At 37.6% G+C, this 26553-nt stretch overlaps 1 protein-coding gene across 3 annotated transcripts in view; it reads right to left on the reverse strand.

Annotated features, from left to right (window-relative positions):
- FYB1 (FYN binding protein 1) overlaps nt 1-24879 on the reverse strand; it is a 67392-nt gene extending 42513 nt beyond the window's left edge. For 2 of the 3 annotated variants that reach the window (XM_072030682.1, XM_072030680.1), the window contains exon 1: nt 24736-24879. In XM_072030682.1, the coding sequence (XP_071886783.1) occupies nt 24736-24738 (3 nt within the window). In that variant the 5' untranslated portion in view covers nt 24739-24879. Of the gene's footprint in view, nt 1-5830; nt 5988-24735 lie in introns of those variants that run through there. The other variant, XM_072030681.1, reaches the window with a different exon arrangement.
- Between the last annotated feature and the right edge of the window lie 1674 nt (nt 24880-26553).

Raw genomic sequence — 26553 nt, forward strand, 5'->3', positions numbered from 1 at the left:
TTCCTACTGTATAGTAGTATGGTTCATACTATGGTATTTCATACTATAATTTTTGTTTATTTCTGGAATGGGGAAGTGAACACCTATAAAATACATGAAAATACCTACTACTTCAAAATTAAAGCATCCCTAAAAATTATTAATTTCCTACAGTGAGAGGCGTAGACTGTGTTGGAACCTAGGCAATATGACAGAATAGTGTTAATCCCATCAGATCTTTGAAGAACTGAAAGTTCGCTTGTGAAAACAGAAAATCTTCTGGTTTGGGGGGATCGGTGTCAGTTTTTCTTTCCCTTCTCAGCAATTATATTTCCTTCTGCTCTCTACACCCCACCCCCAATCTCCATACCCCTTTTGACAAGCTTTGTCCTTGTTTCTGTTCTACATTTTGTATTTGACAAAAACTGTGTATGGTTGGATGGAAAGTAAAAATACATGGAGAAGAATAGGAAGAAATGACAACCAGTAAGCACGAATAATGTCAAAAACATTTAGCCTCTTGAAAAAAAAAAGGAAAAAAAAAGAAAAAAAAAGAAAAAAGTGAACTTTTACTTTTTTTTTTTTTTTTTTAATCAGGTGACTAAAATGCAGTTTCACTTGAAACCATCTTAATTGGTCAGATCTGTTCATTTCTGTTCAAGATCAGCCTTCAATATGAACTGAGAACAAAACCTCAACACAGTTTGATTCAGTGCAATTATAACACAGTGCAATGAAGGACCTGAGCAAAGTATAGTGAGCTGGTCCCACCACACTGGACTGGGGCCACTCTTGGCTTCTGAGTGTCCTCAGCAGCAGGGGGTCCTTTGCCAGCAGACATTGGTGGCAGACTTGCAGGTACAGTGGATACAGAGACATAACTGTTTCACAGCTTGTACTCAGTGGGATCTGTTTTGTGTGGGGAATTTAAAATATAAGACTTAACAATATGAAGCAGGGATGCTATAACTAGGAGGGGCTCTGAACCATTTGTTTGGAAACAAAGAGTATCACTACCAAGTATAATATGTAAAGCTCTGGAAAAAATAATTTAGAAGGAGGTAGAAAAGTGTATTGTGTCTTCACTCAGTATGGTTTAATTGAATGTTCAGTAACTTAAAAACAAACAAACAAACAATCAAAAAAACTTCATTAACAAAAGCTTATGAATTGTGGTCGTCTGCTCCTTTTGCCTTCTGATTGATTGTATCATGTTATGATTTGCCCAGTACACTGTAGTAGTTTTACCCATGACTTCTGCAATATAAATTTCCTAGTTTTTCAATATCACCAAAAAAAAAAAATCAGTCTTTCCAAACTGTATTGCATGGCAAAGTTACTTACAAGAAAAGAAGCCAAAACAAGATGAAACCTATCCCCACAGCACCATTGTTATCTCTTTTGCTCATGTAGGGAAGGGAGGAAGTACACGTTTACTATGGAGATTATCAGGTTTAAGCTATCTACTGCTGGTTACCACAAGTGCACTCAGACACACACACAAAATCACAATGCAGAGATACATATATCAGAATCATTCAAGATTCCTCCCGTATTACTCCACAAAGCACTGATTTTACACATTTAAAGAGAAAGTTAAACTAATTACTATGCCAGAAATAATACCAAAGACTTCTGTCTCTGATCTATTTGAATTAGTACTAATGCATGTTTCGTTGGTATTGTTTTTCTATAACAAAATCTAAACCATCAGAATTACTGTAATGTTCCCTCAATGCTTTAATTCTTCAGAACTTGTAAATGACAAGTTCTGTGATCAATTGCCTGGCCAACTCAGCAGCTCATTTCTTTGGAAAGGTGTAAGAATAAATTGATTCTTCTGCTATTCCTTCCATTTGTAATTTAAGAAAGTGTACTGTGTTAAACTACAGTAATGTGGATATTCTGGACAAGAGACTTTAAGCATATAGACCTTTTGGAAGCTGGAACTACGATTTCAAAGAAACGTTTCATTTTATGATATGCAGTTTCTGAGAAGTTTTCTGCATCCTGGCAATAGCAACATCAGTTGTATTCATAAAGGATTTCACTAAGCAATCCACTACTGCTGTGTTAGGACTGTTTATTTTCTCTAAGTCCTACTGAAGTCAATGATTTATTTTAATACATTTCTTCCCGGTACTGTGAAAAGAACCTTGCATTAGTCATGCAGCTATACCAGCTCTTCAAGAGTAAAAAAACATCACTCCTGGGGATGCAGAAGGGCTTACAAACAGCACTGCACCTTCTTTTACTTACTTACAGTCAGTAGTGAGTAGTAAGGGTAACACTCTAAGAAATTGGGGTGGTAAGAAACTGGGAAATGTTTCTGCGTCTTTTCAGTGTATGTCATCAATTATTGCTTTAATAAGCTTACTTTATAGCAGGAGCCACGTTGTGGATTGTAATGTGCAACCTGACTGGCCAGGTAGACAGATGGGGAACTGGGAAAAAGAGAATATTTTTTTTGTGACCCTGCTCACAGAATAATCCCCACAGTTTCTGCATTTCCCTTCCCAGAAGTGACAGCAGTTACCTTTTCCATTAGCATATACAACAGGTTGTAATTCATGAAATGGGAACTTGAAAAGATTATGAAGTTAGATTAAGTTCACGCCAACCTTCCCACCCAAAGTGCAAACTGCCAGTCAGACAGAGGATTCTCATACAAGAAGTACATAGGTCACTTTCTGAACTTTCTTGGGAAACTGCAATATTTCGGCCTTTCAGCTTCTGAACTGAAATGGAAGCAGCACAAGGTAAACAGTAACGTTTTCTTTGCAAGGAGATGGATGCATTATTCAAATGTGTTGGCTCATATCTAGAATAATGCCCTTGTTTTGGTTCTCAGATTTGTATGTACAGCACTTTCCCAGCTTCCACTGCCTTCAGCAAGAACCCACACAGGTAACAAAATTGTACAGAAGTCGTCCATGAGAAGATTATAATTACTTTTCAGTGTAAACAAGTACAATTCTTCATTATTTACAATATAACTATTTTTTTTTTTTTTTTTTTTTTTTTTTTTGGTACAGAAGTACATTATAATGAGAACACAAGAAAAATAAATGTTTAAACTCCGTTCTTCCTGACTTTTCTCTGAATATTTCAGTCTCAAATAACCTGTTAAAAACAAAACAAAACAAAACAAAAATCCCACACTTTGTTTTGTTTTGTTTTGACATAAATATATATTATTTAAGTTCTAGTCTTGGTGAAGCCAAAAGATCATTTCACTTCAACTTCCCCTTGTGGTTGCTTTTTCTTCAAATAAATAGAAACACTGGATCAATGAAATCAACAGAAGATGTCTGTATGTAATCTTTAGTTAAGCAGATAACCTCTGTGCAACTGCTGACTGTACAAGAAACCATGCAGTTCTTCAAAATGCATGCAGGTCTGATTTATGAGACCAAAAAAACAAAACAAAACAAAACAAAACAAACAAACAAAAACCTCTTTTCACTTCTCACCTGTAACTTTTTCCTTTCTATTGCCACATGATAATGTCTCAACAGGTCTTTTAAAACTCATATTTCATTTAACATAATAAAATCTTGGTAAATTTGCTAGGAGGCAGTGAAAGAAATATTATAAAACTACCACCATTTTAAGAAGTATGTATATTCATGAATTCTGTGATAATGAAAAAAAACACAGAAGCTTATAAGCACTGAATGAATTGGCCTCTAAACCATGAACAGGATATGATGATAAGGAACAGAATAAGGAAAGAAAAAGCAAGGAAAACGATGAATTAAAGTTAAATACAGATCTTATCTTAGCTGTCATCATAAAGGCCTGATTTGGGCTCTACTAAGGTTAATGGGTTGAGGAAGTTTAGCTGTTTGCATAAGATGCTAGTGTTGTTCTAAATTCATTATAATTTATTGGAATTTTAGTGGAATACGTTGCTCAGAGAAGCTGTGGATGCCCTATTCATGGAGGTGTTCAAGACCAGGTTAGACGAGGCTCTGAGCAAGCCATTCTATGATTCTATTGCTTGACTATTTCCCTTTCCAGATGGAGAGACTTCAGAATTATATTTATGCAACACTTTTTGTTTTTAGAAAAGACAAATAATTTCCAAGTTGCTTTTCTTCCCCTTGAATGTAATAATAATTACTAGTTAAAGAAGACTTCCTCTAATTGTGAGTTCAGCATTTGGACATTGGAACTAAGACGTTGCACTACTCTGTATTTCTGAATGTAAGTAGCACAAGTATGAAAAAAAGGCAGAAAGACAGCATCCGTCCAAGCAGAAAGACTTGCTGATACAATGATTGGCATACAAGAGGAAAGAACCCTCATCAAATTCAAAACAATGAAGAGGTGGGCTGTTTTGCTCGTTGCTTTTGTTTTGAAAGACAGACCTTAACAATGGAGAGGATAGACAGAAACCCAAGAGATTCTTTGGAGAAAGATCAATTGCCTATATATCCTCCTGACTGAACCTTTTCAAATGTCTCTCTACCACCAGCAGACAAAATTACCACATTCACATGGATGTGCAACTGTTGAAATTAGACAAGAATGTTCCTGCCTGACTATCTTCTTCATCATGCATTCCTCTACATCTCTTTTGTCCCTCTCTTGTCACATTTTCTCATCATTCACATAAATCATGTGACCAACAACATCATAATGCAGAAAAATGTGAAGACAATATAATTCTTGCACCCAAAGTGAGACCAGGACTAGTGAAGGCATAAGGCTTGACCAGAAGTGCTGGATGACATCTGAGCTTGGTCCCAAAATTGCTGTCACATCTTGTGCACCAGGCTAAAGGATCTATCCATGCCTGGTCATCTCCTCATCCCTATGGTCTGGTAATTTCAACACAGAGATTAATTTTTCTTTTCTTCCTTCTTTTTGGTACTTGTTTACATCAAAATAGAAAAAACACTAGCAACTCAGTCTTCAACAGCTTGGGAGCTTCAATGTTGCACCAAGAAATTCTGTCCAATAAAAGCTGATTGACTAATATAATTTTCTGAAAAAGTATGTTGATATTTTTTGATTAACCTGGTTTTATATAAGAATTGAGTTTCTTGATACTTAATACTTTATATATATATATATATATATTTCTCATATGCTAATCAATGACTTTCAGAATAATGCAGTTTTTATAGCAAGTATGCCAAGAAATGAAACAGCCAGATCCCTTCCTACTCAGAAGCCTGTTTGCATACAGTATATACAGCAAATACTTTAGGAGCATCTTTGATTTGACTCTGGTTATTCTACTACTATCAAGGTAACATGTCTGAGTCAGAAGATACAAAACCTTGAGTTCCCAACACTGAAAAGTTCCTACCATTACACTTTGAATTTTAAGATCCCATATGATTTATTTTTTATTTATTATTATTATTATTATTTTTAGCATTAAGCCATTGAATACTGTTCTGACTCACTGTAGGAAAGAAAAACGTTTTCCACAACCCACTATGAAAAGATACTTACCTACACTGATATCTTAATTAGGAGTATGGTATATTAAAAAATACCCTACCACAAAACAACCAGCCACAAATAATACAAAAGCAATTACGAGAAAAATAATTGCCTCATTTCTGTTACTCTTCAAAATGCAAAGGTCACTTAAGTTAGGGCAGCTTTTAGTAAAATCTCAGGGAACCAAACACAAAGCTTTGAGAGAGAAAAGACCATTTCATCAACTTAACGTCTTTTCAGCTCCACAACTTATTTCAAGTAGGATCTACAATTAGCATTTCCACTTACATGAGGTTATATGCAATATATTGTACTGATTATTATTATTATTTTTTTTTTATCCTGGAACTTTACAGCTTTATTTCTAAGACAAACGTGTACATCAATTTACCTGGACTCCCCAAAGCTCCAAATATTTTGATACAGGCAGAAAAGCTGGCTCCCTCAATGAGAAAATCCACAGGGTTTGTCACGTTAGTAGCCTGTGCTCTTTGCTAACAGAAGTTCTGCTTCTCAAAGAGGGTTTGCATAAGAATGCTGCTTGTGGTTTTTATTATCATGATCAGTAGAAAAAAGCTGCTCTCCACAGGATATTAGGCAAAAAGCAGTGGAGGAAAAGGGAACTAAAATTTGTTCAGACTGCTTAGGTGCTGTCATCAGCAATATTCACTATGTGATATTTAAAAGCAAAGTGAGCTCCAGTACTGCATTTACCCCATATTGCAGAGTCCTTTGAAGCTATATTGGTAAATACAAGCTTGAATCTTTACAGAATAATATTTGAGAAAACATGTGTGGTAATTACAAGCTTAAAGACAGTAGTGGACCTCTCAGATCAAGTTAAGTCCCCTGCTGCCAGCAAAGATCACTACATCCATTCCCACTCATTAACTAAAGATGTCAGCTAACATATTTGTTTGCTCCCAACTTTGCCAGTAGGTTCTGCCATTCTCCTGGCCAGTGTTTTAAAGCTTTTGCTTTATAGAGATTATTATTATTATTTCAAAATTATGATCATACATTTATTTTACTCTTTTGCCTCTCACTTTATTGCACAAATCAAAGTATGATACAGGACAGGGAAATTCATATTGAGAAAATAAGCTTCACAAAAAACTGTAAACATGGAGGTAAATCCAAACCACAAAGGAAGAATCCTCTGCTACATACAGCTCAGTGAAGTTGCTGGAGCTCTGCATGGCAATAAGACTGCAGAAGAAAAAATTTGTGACTGAGTTTCATTAAAGGTTATTTGGCTCTTCCTCATTGTTTATCACTTCCCCTTCTGCAAAAATTTATTTATTTATTTATTTTGATGTTTCAAAAAAGCATTGGAGGTACTTAATACTTCTAGATTAATTTTACAATCACTTCTATTTTAGCTAGTTTGGAAGCATATTAGTGTTGGATGGAACTTATCTGAGATAAAAATACTATTACATGTTTTAAATTTGTCACTTTCCTATGATAATTTTGTCGTTGTTACATCAGGCAACATTTTTTTTCTTAGTGGGAGATATGCATTTCTGAGCTATTCATGAGTTCTTTATGCTATTCATTCTGTTGTACACTATTTGATTTATAAAATCATATTTATTTGTGAAAATAAACATTCATTGCCAGTGGTGAACCATTTATTATTAATCTTTAGGCAGATTGTGACTGTTGTTGTTCTAGTTGGCAGTTTGCTCAACTGTATTACAGTGTTAAATGTATCAATATAGACCTTTTTCACTGGTAAACAACACTGCAAGGTTTGGCTCACTGTAACAGCACTAGGCAAATCATACTGTGATCAAAGAATGAGCTCTTCTTTGCAACTCTGACTGCTAGACAGTTCCTGCCATCTTCCCTTTCATCCAGTGCACAGAAAATAAATACATCTCTAACTGATAGAATGCTGCTGAGGAAATAAATTGCAACAAACACAATAAAAATATCAGTTTAAGCTGTGAAATTGCTCTGAAAGTTGCCTATGTGCAATATCTATACTTTATGCTTCATTTCACACTTGGAGATGCAAGAGCTTCCTAAATCGCCCCTCTTTTTATCCACATAGTTCTGTGGAGGATATTTGTGAGTAGTTTGAGGGAATTAGTTGTTTTTAGCAGTTGAGAGAATCTGAAGGAATTAATATTTTAAGGAACAAAACCTTCATGCTTGCAAGTGCATTATAGCTATTTTGCTTTTTTCCTATTTTTTTTCACCAAAATCCAACAAGCAGTAGCAGCAGAAACAGCAGAAATAACAGCATCACAAAATTATATTTAAGCAAGATAAACATATCAATAATAATAATGCCTTCCTTACATAATCATGCCATTCCAGACTCTGTGTAGACCAAAACTGGCATCTAAATCCCAGCATAATATTCTCGTGTGCAAAATTTATTACTAGTCATTTTTTATTTTTTATATTTTATTTTATTTATGTATTTATTTATTTTTGTAATAGAACATTTACTCAGCTTTAGTTTCCACATACCTTTGGGAAAAGTGGATACTTAAACATTAAATTTGTCCAAAATAGATTAAAGAAAAAAAAAACAGAGAGAGAAAAAAAAGAAAAAAAAATCTCACTGACTTTTTCTGCTGCAAGTGCTAGTTCAGCCTTTTAAGGTAACTTTTATGTACTGATGTTGTCCTGTATTCTGAAATGTCTGGAGAGTCAGGCATTACTACCTGAACAGCTTAGGTTTCCAGTTCAGTGCTTATAGAAAATACAGTCATGATCTTGTTACCTCTGTGGCTGCAAACTGTAGTGGTGAAATGATACTGAGAAAAAGCAAGCAAATAAACAAACAAAAACCAACCAAACAAACAAAAACCCACAACCCTTTTTCTTTCCATGTTAACACAGTTCATTTCACTCATCTTAGTCTACTACGTGATCCCAAAACATATGTTACGTGACAACATAACAGAACTGGTAGTGAATGAAGAATGAAATGGGAGATAAAGAATACAGAAATGATTTGCTTTATTAGGTAATCTTTAAAACATACCTAAAAAAAAAAAAAAAAAAGCACATAGGAGATCACCTTTGGAACTCTACAAAAATATAATTAAAGCAAGTTGGCAATTCTCTTTGTAAATCAGAATATTATTCTTCCATCTCTAATATACAGTACATATATGTGGAGTGCTTGAGAAAGTAAATTTTAAGAGTTTTTCACTGAAGCCTGTATTTCGATCTCCTAACAACTCTCAGCAGATCTTTTGCCTCCTAGTGGCAGACCAGGAGCAGCAGAAGAAATGATGCATTTTTCCTGCTGAAAATCTGCTTACACATCCCTATACTCAGAGGATTAGTTTATCTGGTTTCACTCCTGAGGGATAATATTTCAAGTATCTGAATAGTGTTAAAGGACAAGACAAGAAGTTAATACACCTGTTTAACACCACTGTGCCAATCCTATAAGTCTGGAGTTTTGAGAAAAAAGTGTCATCTAGATGTCATCCACGACAGGTAGCTATGGCAGTGATCTTGTTACAGTGATCCTTTGGAAAGTACCTGGAATTCAGTAGAAACCTGACATTCCTGAACACTGACGGGAGCTTCTGCATTCGTTGCTACATTTCTTGTAGAAGCAGCCTACATTATCTTTGTATCTCCAGACAGGGCCAGACTTCCTGAAACATGTGCTGTTCAATTTCCCTGAGGTTGCCATTTGAAAGTGGGTTTAATATTTCTGACAGAGGTTTGATGCCTTTAGGAGCGAAGTAACAGCATTGTCTCATGTTTAAAATGTACTGTCATGTATATAGGAAGAGCTGGGCTTCCCAGATATTATTTGTGGACAGCTGACAGACAGGATTCCCTGAAAGCTCCTCATGTTGATGCTGTGGCTCTTTTAAACTGCCATAATTCAAGCCTTATAGCTGTTGAATTTTATTACAATATTTATGTTTGCCCAAACCAGGAGTTGTTGAAATCTGTTTCCACTATTTAGATCTCCTTGTAATAAAAGAAGGTAGAATCTGAAGAGTGAATACAGAAGGCAAAAGATGATGTCAGAATCTAGGGTGGTTATACTTTGTAAATGATGTATTTCTGTCATCAGGAAAAGACCAGTGTACTCCAGAGTGTCACAGTCACATGCACACCTTGTGGAAGAAAAGTTATGCTCCTGGTTTTCTACTTGTTTGTAAGCACCGGTGCTGCTGATGCAAAACACCTTCAGTTAATAAATAAATAAATAAATAAATATATATATATATATATTTTTTTTTTTTTTTTAATTTGGGCATAGCAGTGCTATGCTCAGTCCAGGTAGACTGCAAGGAAATCCCGGGCTTTCATTAGACAGTTTAGAAAACCTCTTGAAAGCACTGGGCTTTCGGAGGCAGGCAGCAGCCATGGCATGCTCACCACTTGTGCCTCTCTGAGGGCTGCAGCTGACCACAATTTGCAACTTGACTGGAAGGTCTAATGAGCTGAATTGCAGGTGGTATGTTTTTGCTGTGATTGCTGAATTTGCAGTTGCCAGCTCCTGGCTAGAAGGAAGAGGTCCCAGGCCCAGGCCTGCTGGCTATTTGGTAAGGCAGGCAAGGTGAGAAGCTGCTAGAAGCAGTGGATGAGTGGAAGGTGGTAGAAACCAGGATAAGAGGGAGGACAGATGAGCATGGTAGGACTACAAGGAGCTGGGTGGGGGCAGTTCATGTGGGGAGAAGAGCTCTGGAAACGGGAGGCTGGGTAACCTTCTGCCTTTTTACATGATGTTGTGCTCTGTCAATCCCCCTGTGCCTCTTGAAGGTGGCCTGGCCCTGCCCCACCATCGGATTGTGGGGCGCTGCCTTGCTCCATCCTCCCTGCCAGGGCTGAGCATGTCAGGGAGGGCCCCAGGAGGGGCTGGAGTGAGCATACGGGTGTGGAGCATGGGGCAGCCATCTCAGTAGTTGCTGTGACAGCTATGTCCTAATAGTGAGGGAGAAGAATGAAATGGGGAAAGGAGAGAGAGGGTGAGAAGTGAATGAGGAAACCGTGTTCTCAAGCAAGAAGTTACTTCAATTCCCTACTCCTACCACATACCCTTATGCAGGCAGGGGATTATCTGCTGGCTTGGCTTCCCCCTCAGCATCTCCCCGAGCTGCTGATACCAGGACGAGGAAGAAGTGGAAAAGCAAGAGGAACAGCCAGCTTTAGCAATAGACCCCTGACTTCCCTTTATCCTCCATGTGTCCTTCCTCTCTTCTGCCTGGGAAGAAAACAAATGTGCAAAAACATGCAAATCCCTCACCAGCAGTTATGCAAAGGCTGTGGGAGGGGAATGTCTCTGGACTCCCCATGATTTCACACACAAACTTTACACTCTCCTTTCCTACCCCCTCACAGAGTCACAGAATGGCTGGGATTGGAAGGGACCTCTGAAGATCAACTAGTCCAACCCCCTTGTCGAGCAGGATCTCATAGAGCACATTGTGCAGGATGGCATCCAGGCAGGTTTTGAATATCTCTAGAGAAGGAGACTCGATAATCTGTCCCAGTGCTCTGTCACCCTCATAGTAAAGAAGTGCCCTCTCGTATTCAGCTGGAACCTCCTGTGCTTCGGTTTTTGCCCATTGCCTCTCCTCCTCTCACTGGGTACAACTGAAAAAAGAGTGGCTCCATCCTCTCAACACCCTCCCCTCAGATATTTATACACATTAACAAGGTCTCCCCTCAGTCTTCTTTTTTCCAGGCTAATCAGGCCCAGCTCTCAGCCTGTCCTTGTACATCAGGTGCTCCAGTCCTCTTATCATCTTTGTAGCTCTCCTCTGGACTCACTCCAGTAGTTCTATGTCCTTCTTGTTTAGGGGAGCCCAGAACTGGACACAGTACCCCGGGTGGGGCCTCACCAGGGCTGGGTAGAGGGGGAGGATCATCTCCCTTGAGCTGCTGGCAGCACTCTTCCAAATGCAGCCCCAGATACCATTGGCCTTCTTGGCCACAAGGGCACACTGTTGGCTCATGGTCAGCCTGCTGTCCACCAGGACTCCCAGGTCTCTCTCTGCAGTGCTGCTGTTCAGCAGGTCAGCCCCCAGCCTGTACTGGTGCTTGGGGTTGTTCCTCTCTAGGTGCAGAACCCAGCACTTGCCCTTGTTGAACTTCATGAGGTTCCTCTCAGTCTTACCCTCCAGGCTGTCAAGGCCCTCTGAATGGCAGCACAGCCCTCTGGGGTATCAGCCACGCCTCTGAGCTTTGTGTTGTCAGCAAACTTGCTGAGCGTGCACTTTGCTCCATCATCCAGATTGTTGAAGAACATGTTGAACAGCGCTGGACCCTGTATTGACTTCTGGAGGATGCTGCTAGCTACAGGCCTCCAACTAGACACTGCACCACTGAGCACATCCCTCTGAGCTGTGTCATCCAGTCACTTATCAATCCACCTCAGTGTCCACTCATCAAGGCTGCACTTCCTGAGCTTGTCTATGAGGACGTTATGGGAGACAGTGTCAAAAACCTTGCTGAAGTCAAGGTAGACCACAGCCACCACTCTCCCCTCATCTACCTAGCTAGTCATCTCATAGAAAGCTATCAAATAGGTTAAGCATGATTTCCCCTCACAGCTCTTCAAATCTCATCTGCTTTTTGTGTAGAGAAGCAAATAAAACCCCACCATTCCTAAAAAGCATCTTGGCTCCAGGCAAAGTCTTGGTTTCACTGCTTTCCCTTCTGGGCACAGAGGACTCGCAGCTGGTGTCTGGGCCTCTTCAGGTATCACCTATCTCAGTTACCATTAACTTTCCCTGGGAAGATGGCAGCAAAGGGCCTTTACCCTTCAAAATCTTCTCATTAAATATCTGAAGAAAATCATAGAAATATTTGTGAATTCAGCAATATAGGCTTTGTTATTATCATTTGGTTTCTTATGAACAGATAGTTTCTTTTTAATTGAATTAAAAACTGCAATATCAAAACTACATTTGGTAGCTAATGTCTGAGTCTTATCAATGGTGGGCAGGCTGTTTTTGCTTTAAAAAAAAAAAAGATGTTTATTTTAACAAACAAACAAACCTATCAAAAGCAGACTTTCATGATCAATTTTGGTAAGGCAAGCGATCCCTGACAAAAATGTATTTTAAAGAAATGCAATTGACATCATTCTACACTGCAGATGCTCTCAAGTAAGTACCTATAGCAAGTATGTCTGAATTTGAAACGTGGAATAAAGAAAATGAAGGCTCAATTTAAATTCTCAGTTGTCATGAATCTTTCACCATTCTGCCTTTGTACCCCTTCATGGGGCTTCTGTGATAGTTCATATTATTTAGTATAACTGCAACCATTAACAATTTTAGAGTCTGTTCTCATGGTCTTGGATTTTAACTTTATGCTGTATTACAAGTATTTGGATGTTCTAAAATAGGAAGGGGGAAAGGTTGGGTTAAAAAACTTGGTGCTTTACAGTTTAACCTCAATTATATTTTAGGAATGTTATTTATATTGCAATGAAACTTTCTTGACTTATGTTGTAAAGTCACTTTACCCAGACAGTCACATGGGTAAAAAGTGTGCATTTTTGCCTGCGTATCATTAACAGGTTTCAGGAAACAGATAGTTACTTCTTCATGCAAGTCCTGTTTATTCACTGAAGACTATGATACAGAAGGAAAAAAATATTATTTTCAGGCTGGAGCTCTTTTGCTTCTGATCATGTGGCAAGAATAACACAAGGAAAGTCCAAAAAGGAGCTGCACTGTAGAGCTCACCAAACACCATGTTCACCTAAGTAAGGTATCATGTAACATCAATCTCTGATATTGTTGTGTAATATCTCTTTTTCTAACATTAATGTAGTACTTTACAGGGGAGAGCATTTACAAACACTTCTATTACAACTTTAATCTTTCATGACAAGCTTCTCAGCAGTTGAGAAATGCACATAACAAGAATTAATTTTAGCTGGAACTAGATTAAGCATGAGATATTTTCTCTACCTCTTAGAAAGGACTTACAAACTAGTTAGTACTACAAACTTTCAAGGATTTCATCCCCAGTAGCATGTAATGACTTTTTTATAGAGACTCTGCTTTCGAAGTTCAGAAGGTGTTGGTAAAATTTTTGTGCTCTATGAGCACTACATGAATTACTTAAAAATGAGACATAGTAGTGACTCTCAGCTTTGCTTGCAGTTGTTGCTGTTCAGATGTTACCTCATCCACACCTGAACTGCAGATAATGTTCCTCCATACAAGTAGTTATTGTGCTTATTGTATGGCTGGTCAGAGACTTCACACAGGCAGTTTCCACACAGCAGCTAATCAGCTATAACTTACTGGGCTGTGCAGCTCGATTACCAATTACCTGTTTCTCAGCTCATTTCATGATCTCAGTGCAGAGACTGAGTGCTAGCTGAGAGTGCAGATCTAGGCCAAAGTACAGTGAAATGGAACTTGGCAACTGAAAGCATTTAAGGTTATTTTTTGTAGAGCAAAAAATGTGTTATAAGGAGGTAGAGAATACACTGGAATCCCTGCCTATGTACAGTATAAAGTAGGGAGATGACTGTAGAATCAGGGTCTGGGTTATGAAAGGGAGGACATATGATAAAAGAGTGAGGGAAGAACACACTTCATGCTCAGGTACTTCCACTGGGCAAGTGGAGTTTTAGAATCCCTTACATAGGCCTTGCATGCTTGCTTTCTTGCTGCAGACTCATTATACATATAGAGCATCATTCATCCGTTTGCCACTCATCCTGTGCATAGTTTCTGCAACTTCTGTTAGTCAACAGTTTAACAACCTCAATGGAAAATTCACAATAGAAAAATTGAGCCTGTGCTGCCATAGTGTTCAGTCACCTTGGCAAGCAGCACTTTCTCAGAGTTAATGTGGGGCATGGGACACCACACAATTACACCTTAAAACAGTGCAATCAAAGAGCTAGGATGCTGTAATGATGTCTACCATTCTTCATATGCATTTGTAACAGTAAAGTTCTGATGGGGGAAGCAGTTCCCCACTCATAGCCCACAGGTTAGATACTATAGAAATTTAAGACTGTTCTATATCACATCATTGAATAAATGCAGATTGAAAATATTCAAGGAAGGAGAAAGAAAAAGAGAGAGAAAGAGAGAAAGAAAGAAAGAGAAAGAGAGAAAGAGAGAGAGAGAGAGATTAAGAGAAAGAGAGTGAAAAAGAGAGAGAAAGAAAGAGAGAGAGAAGGAGAGAGAAAGAGAGAGAAAGAAGGAAAGAAAAAAGGAGAAAAAAAAAGGGACTGTGGCATGGGAGCAGAAGTGCTTTTCAGTCTAGAGTATATCACTGCTTGAGGTTACAGGACAACAAACAAAGAGACAGAGGATTAGAATAACTGCATGAGAGGAGTGACTGGGAAAGGAGTCCCTAAACCAACATTGCAGTGGAAGAGAAGGATGGTAGGAACATACTCTTTAAACATAGCTTCAGAACAGCTGTGTTGGTTAGAGAGGAACAAAGAAAATACATACAGAAAGTCATTTCTGTGCCTCACATGGGCAGAATACTTCTTGGTCCCCTCACGTCTCCCAGCTTCAATGTCTACCATACAAGCCTTTTGTACATTTTGGTACTTTTCTTCCTGGAAGAATGGACTTTCTTCAAACTCAGAATTGTTTTAATGTAAGTGCGAATTTTGTAGTGTGACCAACACTTTGGATTGAAAAAAATCCTTGAAAAAGCTTGGCAGAGTGGCTGACACACCAGAGGCCTGTGCAGCTGTTCAGAAAGACCTGGACAGGCTGGAGATCTGGGTGGAGAGGAGCCCGTGAGGTTCAAAAAGGGCAACTGCAGGGTCCTGCACCTGGGGAGGAACAACCCCAGGCACTAGTACAGGCTGGGGGCTGACCTGTTGGAGAGCAGATCTGCGGAGAGTGACCTGGGGTCAAGTTGGAGAGCAGGCTGACCATGACCCAGCAATGTGCCCTTGTGGCCAAGAAAGCCAGTAAGATCCTAGGCTGTACCAGCAGGAGTATGGACAAGGGAGATGATCCTTCCCCTCTACTCAGCCCTGGTGAGGCCACACATGGTGTATTGTGTCCAGTTCTGGGCTCCCTAGTACAAGAGGGACATAGAACTTTTAGAGAGAGTCCAGCGTAGAGCCACAAAGATGATTAAGGGATTGGAGCATCTGTCTCGTGAGCTGGGCCTGTTTAGTCTAGAGAAGAGGACATTGAGACGGAAGTTTATGAACCTCTACAAATACCTGAGGGGACAATGTAAAGAAGATGGGGACAAACTTTTCTCGGTGGCCAGTGATAAGGCAAGGGGTAATGGGTATAAATTGAAAAACAGGAGGTTTCAGCACCATGTGGAACTTCTTCACAGTTTGGGTGGGAGAGCACCGGAACAGGCTGCCTGTTTTTTTCTTTTCTTCTCTCTCTCTCTCTCTCTCTCTCTCTCTCTCTCTCTCGTTTTTTTTTTTTTTTTTTTTTTTTTTTTTTTTTAAATTTCTTTTCTTTTTCTGTGGAGTCATTCCTTGGTGCTTGCACAATAGTGACCTCTAATGGAGGAACCACTCCCACTATGAATCATATCCCCACAGAATAGTTTAGGTGGGGAGGGACCTCCGGAAGTCATCTTGTCCATCTTTCTACTCAGAGCAGTGCCAATACTTTCCTAATTGCTCAGAGCATTCTCCAATGGGGTTTTGACTACCTACGAGAATGAAGATGCTGCAGTCCTAGTCCTTTCTGTCTCATTATTTGGTTTCCCTCACCAGGGTGTGCGTGTATATCCAACTGGGTTTTCCCTTTTTGCAGCTTGTTTCGAAAGCCTGTTGTTTCCATTTAATCATGAAAGTGTAGCTTTCTTTAATCATGAAAGTGTAGCTTACTGTGTTTGTTATTTGCAGGCACTAGAATCTGCAAATGAAAAGTGGAAACCTAATTCAGCAGGGTCTATTTTAGTTTTATTATCTTTTCACAGTGGCTAACTGCCATGACAGATAAGGAGGCTGCACATACCAGCCTTTCTGCTCCAAGAACTAAAAAGTATTTGGGGAAATGTGCACATTGCTGTTTGTTGTTGAGCAGTAGCTAGACTGATGAAAGCTAAGGCTAGCCAGCTGGGCATCTGTTTAAGGATGATCTGTTGTGAAGTTCCTTGATTGCACAGGATACATATGTTGTGGAGGATAGAACAGCTACTGGCTGTGGTGGGGAAAAGAAAGGAAAAAAAAAAAAAAAAAAAAGAGAAAAGCACCAGTGTTAGACTAAGGTAGGTCTGTGCATTCTTGAAGGCTAGTACGTAAATTTTAGCCCTCTCAGCTGCTCTCAGAGGCTAAGTGAAAGAGATTTGATAGAAAACTCATGATGTGTAAGGAATATATTCAGATCAATGGAAACCCAGTTGTAGAGTAATGAATGAATTAAGAGACAGAGGTCTAAAAAGGCCTCAGTGGGGCCAGCTGTAAAGACACAACCACCGTGGGATAAACTGCAGGGCCTGTAAACACTTGAAAAGATTAAAGAGATTCAAAAAGGGTTGGGAAAATAGTTGAAAAAATTTCTGAGAGATGGAATAGATCAATGGTTGTAGCAAAATTACTGTTTTGAGAGGCTTTGAACAGGGGACATGATTTCCAAACATTTTTCTTCTCCTTCCTCCAATGAGAATAAGAATACCACTCTCCCTATGTCTCGTCCACAGAATCACAAGGCAGACTCCTTCTAAAGATTAGAGAAGGGCTCTAATATTGTAGTGGTTGTGACACTTCTTCAAAATTTTATTACACAAACGTTAAAGATGCGTCAGCAGAAATAGAAGGAACATCCAGCTGTAGATGTGAATTCAAATGGCATAAAATTTCTCTGATCCTTGTTCCATTCTGTGAAAATATAAGTCCCTCAAGAACAGTTTATATTTTGGCAAATTCTATGACTTGAGATTGGCAAAGGAGTGTCCCATTTTTAAGAACATATAATAAATAGTTACTATGATTTTTCACACCTTTCAGTGATGACAAGAAAAGCAGGGGGACATTGTTCACAACTTTAATACAAGAACATAGGTGATGCTTTTGTTTTCTTCATATCTGTTTCTTGTTATTATTGTTGGTTTTTTTTAATATCAATTTTCTGTGTATTCCAGCTTTTGGATTAAGGGATGCTGCTGAAGACAGATGCTATTTTTGTTCATTTCACATTATTTCTATTAAGAGCTAAGCTCTGATGGAGAATTTTTATTCTTATTTTTGATTTGTTGGATTTTCTTAATTAAAAGATGATTCGTGTGAATGTTCTCTTTGTAAGAAAAAATAGCTTAAAAAAAGTATTTTTCTTGAAATAAGCCTACAAATATCCTCAGGTTCTTAATTCCAGGCCGCTAATGCAAATTTGTATGACTTACTGATAAATATTTAAACATATTAAAACACAATTCATTTACAACTTCAAGAAATAAAAAGGGCACATTTGGATGTTGTTCTGTGTCATCTGTCTTAAACTATCAGGAGACATTCACAATATAGTTACATGAGAAATGTGTAGGGTAAATGACTACTGAAAGTTCTCATACAAATATAAACATTTTGTTTTCAACAGGAAGAGGATATTAGGAAAATGTTGCTAATTAACATCTTTGAGTTGGAGCATAGAGAAATATGGTAGCTGTAATAAATGGTGACCAAACATGATTTCAAGAAAAGCTGTCAAGATGTGTAAGCTTTTTCTTGAAATAAAAATGTTTTTATTTTTTCAATTCCTCCTTCCTTTGGTGTTTTAAAAAAGATGATAGTTTGGCAGTACTGGAGAAAGGGTGCTGGGAGCATTGCATTAACTTCTGCATCTTACTCTTAGTCTAGGAGAAGCAGACACATAAAATACAATGCTTTTCATGTTATAATTTGGGTGGCAAAGGGAAGGATTGGGATCATTTTGTATCTTAGAGTGAGGTAATTAAATGTGTTATGTTCTGTCTCTGCTTCACATTTGTTTATTAATATTTTTTATTGTTTTCTCATCTACATACCTAACACATTTGCCTATCTTAGCCTATGCATTATTACAATTGGTGTTGTTGTTATTATTATTATTATTATTAATTTTATTTATCCAGGAGGAGAAAAAAAATAAGGGATGAAAGTGGTATGAAGGTTCAATAAAGGTATTGTTGTGTTGAATTTTCAGGGTCTTTACAAGTCTGTGCACTGACCAAATCACATAGTGCAGGGGTGTGGAAAGTAGTTAATTCCACTTCTGTTAAGTAGGCCAGGCTGATTTTAGTGTGGATGGGCTAAAATCAGCTTGTGGATGGCTGTAGCTAGTTCTGGCTTGCCAGTGTTTTTCTTTAATAATATGGTCTTTCATGTTTACAGCAAGACATTTTGGGATAACACGGATCCCAGAGCTTGAGGTGTTCTGAGTCCAGTTTGTCCCTCCGTAACAATATAGAGGCATCACTTGGCATTATGTCTGCACAAAGTTTAGCTGTCTTAGAGTATACTCTAGACAATCCATTACTTTTCCACTGCTTGAATAGCTTTATCATTACATTTTTTTTCCTTGGTGTCTTATACAGGAAGCTGGAAAGAATTTTTGGATTTATTTGAAACAGATGCTCATTTGTATTTAAAATATTTTTGAAAGTATCCAAAAGATCTAGAAAAAAAAATATTTTGTTTCCCTCATTTTTGTTTCTCTCAGTCTTTGTTTCTCTTTGCTTCTTGTGATTCACTTGGGCTTGACAAACAGAGAAGTGTGCCTGTCTCACAAAGACAATAGCATTCTAAACATTTTCTTTTTCTCAGTCCTGCAAGTTGTGTTTTACACAAAACGATTTCAAAATCTGCTGTGTTCACAGTTAGGCAAGACATAACTTGAGTTACTAGACTTCTGTTGCTATCTGAAGTCCAGTGACCTCTCTAGTCTTTGCAGAAAGGTAGAGGTCACTTTGCACAGACTTCCTTGTAAGGCTGGTCCTTCAGAGTGTGGCTAGGTCTTCAGCTTTTCAGAGAGGCCACTTTTGTGTATTCTGGTACAGAATCATCAGGACTCCATCAAGTCACAAAAGCTGGATATAAAATATAGCACTAGAAAACAGGGATTATTTTTTTTCCTGGTGAAAATAATGATATTAAAATGTATTGGCGTGATATCTCTCATCTCCCTCTCTCTCTCTCTTTTTTTCTTTTTGTTTTTCTTTTTTTCTTTTTTTTTTTCCCCTATTATAGAGGGAAATTTGAGGCACGTTGGTTATTGGAACAATGTCATTTCCTTGTAAAAATGTTCAGTTGCTCTTTACTTTCATTTACCTCTAGATAGTGGTCAGAAAATAAACCCCAAGGTGAGAGAAAAATAAACCCCAAGGTAAGAGAGTGCCGTAAGCACCAGATAGAAGATTAATAAAGGCTGGTGGGAGAAGTTTCCACCTCTTTTGTTGACAGAGATTGGTTTGCATGAAATATGTGAGGATTCTTTGGTTCAGAGAAGGAGAAAGTGTAAAGTGTGTCTATAGACTAATAATTACAACACTCACTTAGATCTAGTTTCCATGCACTGCTCCAAGCACTTATTTATTTATTTATTTATGACAAACCAAAGGTAACTCTTTCCCTCATGTCTACTTTGGTCACAGAGCAATTGAACTGCTGGTGATGCAGCAGTCCCTTCCAAATGGGCTTGATAATCTGGTGAGATAGAGAAGAATACATAATTTATAAATGCACTGAAATGAGTCACAAGAAATCTTAAATGGGGGAATCTGCATGACAAAATTTTCTTGTCAAAATCTGAGACATATTCAAAGATAGACAGATTATGAGCCTATCAAGCATGGACTTTTGCACATGCTGCATATGTGTCTCTAACCGTGTCTTAGCCTTTTAGATTGAACATACAAAGTCTGAAGGCCTGAAGTTTCACATGATTACCTTGTATTTACATCTGCTTTTCTTGCCTTTATTTCTTTTCTTGTGAACTAGACAATAATTGTAAAGTGTTTAAACATCTTATAAAACTCTGAACTCCTCCTTGATGAAAGAACATCAAGATAACATCTTGTCAAACATACGTGCCTCATTCCTAAAATGGTTAACCAAAAAAATAGGTCTCCATAACCTTTTAATCAAAGCTTCCAATGACAAAATTTTTAGTCTGATCAAGCATTCTGTTCTCCTACTTCACTATCCTCAAACTCCTCCCCCCCCCCCAATATTTAAGCTGAAAAATTAGCATGACAACAATTAGCAGATTCCTTTATCTGTGACACTATAGCATCAGCTTCTTTCTCCCCTTGATTTCAAAGAAGAGCATGGCAAAATAGGGGGACTTCAATTTGAATAACCTTAGCATTTGCTGAAATTTAGCTCTTCAGTGGTACAGCTTTACTGAAAGCATGATGTGTTTGTGCACCTTTCACTGTTAACTAAAGCAACTCAACTCTGGGACCTTGAAACAGTAAGTTTCGGAAGTATACCAAGAAATAAAGTCAGATTGTGAAAGAGTATTCTTTTTTTCTGAAGGTAAAGTTTAAGAGGAAGTGTTAGTATAACTGTCTGGAAATCCCTCAGGGTTTTCCCTTTAGGTAGTATGATAGTCTGGAAAAGAAACAAAGCCATAATTGTATGAAACCTGTAACTTCTAAAAAAAAGAGCACCTCCTACCTATCTGTCAATGAAAAAATGAAGGAAGAGTGATTTGGAGGAAAAAATAGGTTTAAAAGAAGTCAGGACACTGACTTCTTTACACACTGTAAATTTCTGAATGGACGTGGTCTGAATCTATCTGGTCTGTGGAATTCATTTTGTTTTGTTTTTCTGTGGTTCTATGTACTTCATTAGTTGACTCTCATGGTACTGTGCTTGTTATTACATTCATGCCAGATTCTGTATTTTTCTGCATGTGCCCTGGGGACAAGATCACTTTTTCTAAATCACAATTTTTATTTTTATTTTTTAATAACTACACTAATGAATTACATTCTTCTTGTTACCCAGAGAAGTCGTGGATGCCCCATCCCTGGAGATGTTTAAGACCAGGCTGGATGAGACCCTTCACAGCTGAATTAGTATATGGCATCCCTGTCCATGATAAAGTAGGTAATCTTAGCAAGCATCTCAGGAAACAAACATCCCTAGCTTTGACATACCCCTTAATGTATTTCTTTGTCCTCCACTGTGTCACTTTTTAGGCCTGACTCACGTCTAAGGATAAGTGCTTATTCCATTTTTTTGTTGTACATACTCTTTCAAACAAATAAAGAAACCCAAGGGAACACTTTTCCTTCATTTAGGGTATAACCACTTATAAATAAAAAGAAGATTTTTTTTTTTTAATATTTTCTGATTATCCATTAAAACAGACCACTTGATTAAGTTGCCATTTGTTCTGTGTGACAAAAATTTTCTCTCAAAGGGCTAATGTATTTTGACTGTCTGAAGCAGATGAAACTGTCTCCAAGACAAATGCAACAGAAGTACAGCACTGACCCATTAATGAGTCATTTCAAGGCAAATTATAGTACAATAGTTGTTTTCCAAGAATTGCCAGTATGGTGAATTATTATTATTATTATTTGTTTTTTTGGTTAAAGGTCATATATATGGTGACTGACAGAAACTACCACAATTTAACTGTGATGTTGCTGAGACAATGTGAATGTATTCCAAATTGGGCTACTTGGAAAATGTGGCTTTTATTTGTACTTTGGATCTTGTTATGAGATACTAGGAGTTGGGGATTTCTGTATGTTAAACTTGGCACCTTCCTTTCTGTGCCACTTTTAAACTGCTGTTCTAGCTCCGTGTGGATGTTATGACTATTTGGATCCCAGCAGTTCTCTTTGCTTTTCTGGATTACTTCTAACAATAATTCTTTGTTAACAAAGAGTAAATACAAATAGATTAGCCAATTTCCTTAGTTAGCCATGTTTGTATTAGTAGATTTATCTGAATTCTCATATCTCAAAAGTTCTTTTGCTTCTGACAATGAATCTATAAATTGCCAGTTGCACTGCAGAAAAACAGACACATTAAATGCTATTTCTTTAGCTCAGAAATCAATGCTAGTCTTAGCTTTAGGTCAAGGGAAAATGCAACCTTTTCCCTTTGCATTCATCAGCTCCAAACTTACATGAAGCAATACCTACCACCAGCTGTTAGGGCAGTTCTATGATTTTCATGTGGTATTATGTCTATGTGTTTTGTTTTAAACTTGTTTTAAACTTGGCTCTGTTATGATGGTCAGAAATGAAATACTGAACTTGGGGTTTTTATCCTATGGATCTTGGGATTCTGTGGTACCTAGCTCTTCTCCTTACATCTCTTTCTCTATGTGGTAAAACCAGAGCCAGCCTCAGCCAGATTGTGCCAATTTAATTTCATTGGCTATTTTGTAGGGATAAATTTGTCTTGTCAACCACTCTGATATCAGTCTAGTGTAAAACTGTCGGAAAGCATCCTTTCCTTCATTACTCCACACTCTGCTTTCTTCAGTAGCTTGTTTTTCTTTTCTCCTGTTTGTTTACTTTTTTTTTTTTTTTATTTGTCTCACTTATATTGCTATACAATTAATCCCCCCCCGGAGTATCAATAATGTGATTTACTTTCTTGGTGAGGTTGCTGAGTTGCCTGTGATGCAATGATGAAAGCACACCTTTCCCCATAGTGCTATATAATTTTGTTAGGTAAATACAAGAAGAATCTTAATTCTTAGTTAGCATTACTTTGAATTGTCAATCATATTTGGAATCTGAGAAAACAACTTGGAGCTTTAGAGAGATTTACAGAAAAAAGTGGCTCTGTTAATTGTTGCTTATTTTCAAACTTCTTTTGGCAACAGCAGAAGCACTGCATCCAACATATTTGCATATGTGCATACTCCTTCTAAACAAACCCTCCTGTGAAAACAGCTAGACATTGCTCTACATGCCAGTAGAGCAACTTCGTGTTTGCCTCACAATTTTTAATGCAGGATTTGGCAAGTGCAAAGGCTTCATGTGCATTTGGCTCTCCTGAATTGGTAACTCGAGTTGATGAATCTCTGCAACAACAGGAATTCAGCATGTCACAGCACCGTGAGATGTTAGTTTGCTATAACTGTTGTGCCTAGTCAGATCCCTTTTACACGTGCGTAAATCCAGAGTAAATCAAGTGACTTGAATTTTTTTTAAACAAGTATAGTATTTCTCTCTTTATCAGTTGATCCTACACATTACAACATTACAGCAGAACATTAAAAAAGAAATAAATAGAATAAGAAGAAATAATCAGTTTTATTTTTTAAATATCAAAAGGTCATTTAAACTATTTAAAGCCATTTTTTTCAGATTCAGGGGGAACTAAATCACTGTATAAAACAGAGGAAACCTCAGCCAAAACCCTCCAAAATTCGTGAAACACTATTAAATGTAAACTGTATTCTGCATTCAATACTATTTCACATTGTCATTTTATATGAGTTTCTTGTAATGGACATTAGACCTTTTACCCAAGAGGATACTGAATTCTGTAGCTTGGGTTCCTATCTATATTTCGTAAAGTACCTTTTCTTTCTTGGAACAAGATTGGCATATTCAAATAAGAAACACCTCTTTGTTACTACTACTACTTTCAGGAAAAAAGTATATATATTCAGAAAAAGTATATATACATATGCCCTTTATTTGGGCATATATACAATGATGAAAGTATACAAGCTAGTCCAGGAGTCTTAAACTATTTCTTGGAGAAAACACAGTCTGAAAAGCTATTCAGATTACACAGCTTTTACCATTTATCTGAAAAATCACTTGCCTCAAAATTTTTGATTCAGTTTGTTAGTAAAATAGTTTCCAAAAATAGCTGCAAATATTTAGGTTTGGAATTTTTAAGAATGTTTCTTTTTATGGAAAAAAAATCTAAAGATTAGCAAAAAATACAACTATGCTGCAAGTTTACAGATAAAAGCACAAATCTTGTTTGTTTGTTTGTTTGTTTGTTTTTTGTTTCAGAGAACTTCTGAATTAAACTAGGATAGTGCAGTGTCTTCCTAGAAATGTAGTTAAGGGTCTTTACTCATTCCCATTTTTGCTTGGTGTCTTATTGACACCCAGCTTCAGAATTCCCCTAGATGCACAAATTAATTTGTCCGCTTAGCCTTGAAAGAAGCTGTTGCTTCTTCCTTAATCTTGAATTTCAGAATCAGTAAGGCATACACAAACCAGTTCAGATGGTGAAGAAGCTGAAAAAGACTAAAAAGTCTCTTCATGCCCTCAAAAGCAGGAAGTCAGCTACAAGGAACTGAATTGAAAATTATTAGAAATATGTTTAGAGCTTTACAGTTACATCCACTGCAGTTTTAATAATGAATCTTATATACCCATGTAGTAAAAATAAAATGAATAGAGCTCTGTACTTACCATAGTTTTTGCGTCTCTGTCTCATACAAGTCTGCTAAAAAGTATGTGCTGTACTGGAGAGTCAAAAATGTTCTTTGTCCTTCACTGTGCACTTCCTTTTTTGAAAGTGTATGTGGTCTATCCAGCCTTCACAGGAAAAGATATCAGCAAAATCCTTGTTTTGCATATTATCAGAGACGTAACAGAATTTTTTACAGCATTTGTTTGGGATACACTGCAGCACTGTGAAGGACAAATGACAGTGAAGGAGCATTCATTCATTTTATGAGCTCCAAGATTATAATGAAAAACAGGTATGTGCTGATGAGAAAAATATATAGTTATGTTTTCACTAATCTTTTGCAGAATTAAAGAAGCAAATATATAATATTTATTTATTTATTTATTTATTTATTTATTTATTTATTTATTTATTGTCTTTCATATTCAGGGTTCCCAAGTTTTCACGTATTTAAATTTTATAACCTACCTCATATACCTCTTCTTCTGGCTCAGGTTTGCATGGATGTTTAAAATCTGAAACCTTTTTCTTCCTATAATAAGCTGACCTGTATTTCTGTCCACTAACTTCTGACTCATTAGGTCTGCCTAGCTCACAGTATCAGAAAAATAGGGTTCTGGTCCAACAGGTTATTAAAGCCCTGCACTGCCAGACCTCCTATGCACAAAAAGTTAAGGAAGAAATGGGATAAACCTTACTGGGTTGGGTGTAACAAAGAAAGCTAAAACAGAGGTTCTTCAGCAAGATGATTGAAAAGACATGAAGGAAGGAGGGAAGGAAAAAAGGAGGGAAGGAGAGAAGAAAGGAAGGAAAGAAGGAAGGAAGGGTGTGAAGCACATGCTAAATGCAGGGGAAAGTGAGGACTCTGATATACTTTGGGTGAAGTCCAACTGCTAAATAAAAAAGCAAAAATAATAGTAATGTAACAGAAAATACTGTATCTACATCACAACCAAGATTTAAACTCTATTCTGTGATGAAACCAAGATTTCCTCATAATCTTGGTAACAGAGCACTGATTTCTGCATTGCTGCAGTCCCAAAACATTGGCTTTCAATTAAACTTTCAGTGCAATATATTTGTAGAGCTACAATAGCAAATACCACTGCAGGTACTTATAGAAGCAATTAACATCTTACTATTTACTTTCTAAAACAGAAAATTACTGTGGCAGCTACAAGCTTGTTTATCTGAGCACAGTATTGTGCACCTTTGAGAAGAGATTTGAAAAAACAAATTGAAAAAGAAAATATTACCCTTGCACTCGGAAACACTAAGTGTATTTCCATTTCTGTGGTTGTGTGGAAACTGTTTATGGTGACCGAAACCAATAAAAGACTTTTTTTTTGGTCTGCATTTGTAGCACAGGACGTGATTCACTTTCTTTGGTTACCATTTCTGTATAATTTCACTTTTCAATTCTCTTATCTTGTGGAGTTCAAGCTGGAACTTGGTGGAAGAAGTAAGACAGGATTGCCTCCCTGGACTTTTGGAGAGGCAGCTTCGACCTCTTCTGAGACCTCCTTATGAGTATCTCATGGGCTAGGTTGCTAGAAGGCAAGGGTGCTTGTGAGAGCTGGGCTACATTTACAGCACTTCTTCCAAGCTCAGTACCGGTGCATCCCTAAGAGTAGGAAATCGGGGGGGAGGAGGGTTGGGGGGCAGTAAACCTGCGTGGATGAGCAAGGAGCTCATTGATAAAATACAAAGGAAGACGAAGGTCTATGAAATGTGGAAAAAGGGCCTGTCCTCTTGGGAGGAGTACAGAAGTGTTGTCAGGGCCTGCAGGGACACAACGAGGAAGGCTAAAGCCCACG

Source organism: Anas platyrhynchos, chromosome Z (genome assembly GCF_047663525.1).
Source record: "Anas platyrhynchos isolate ZD024472 breed Pekin duck chromosome Z, IASCAAS_PekinDuck_T2T, whole genome shotgun sequence".
In the NCBI taxonomy this organism is placed as follows: domain Eukaryota; kingdom Metazoa; phylum Chordata; class Aves; order Anseriformes; family Anatidae; genus Anas; species Anas platyrhynchos.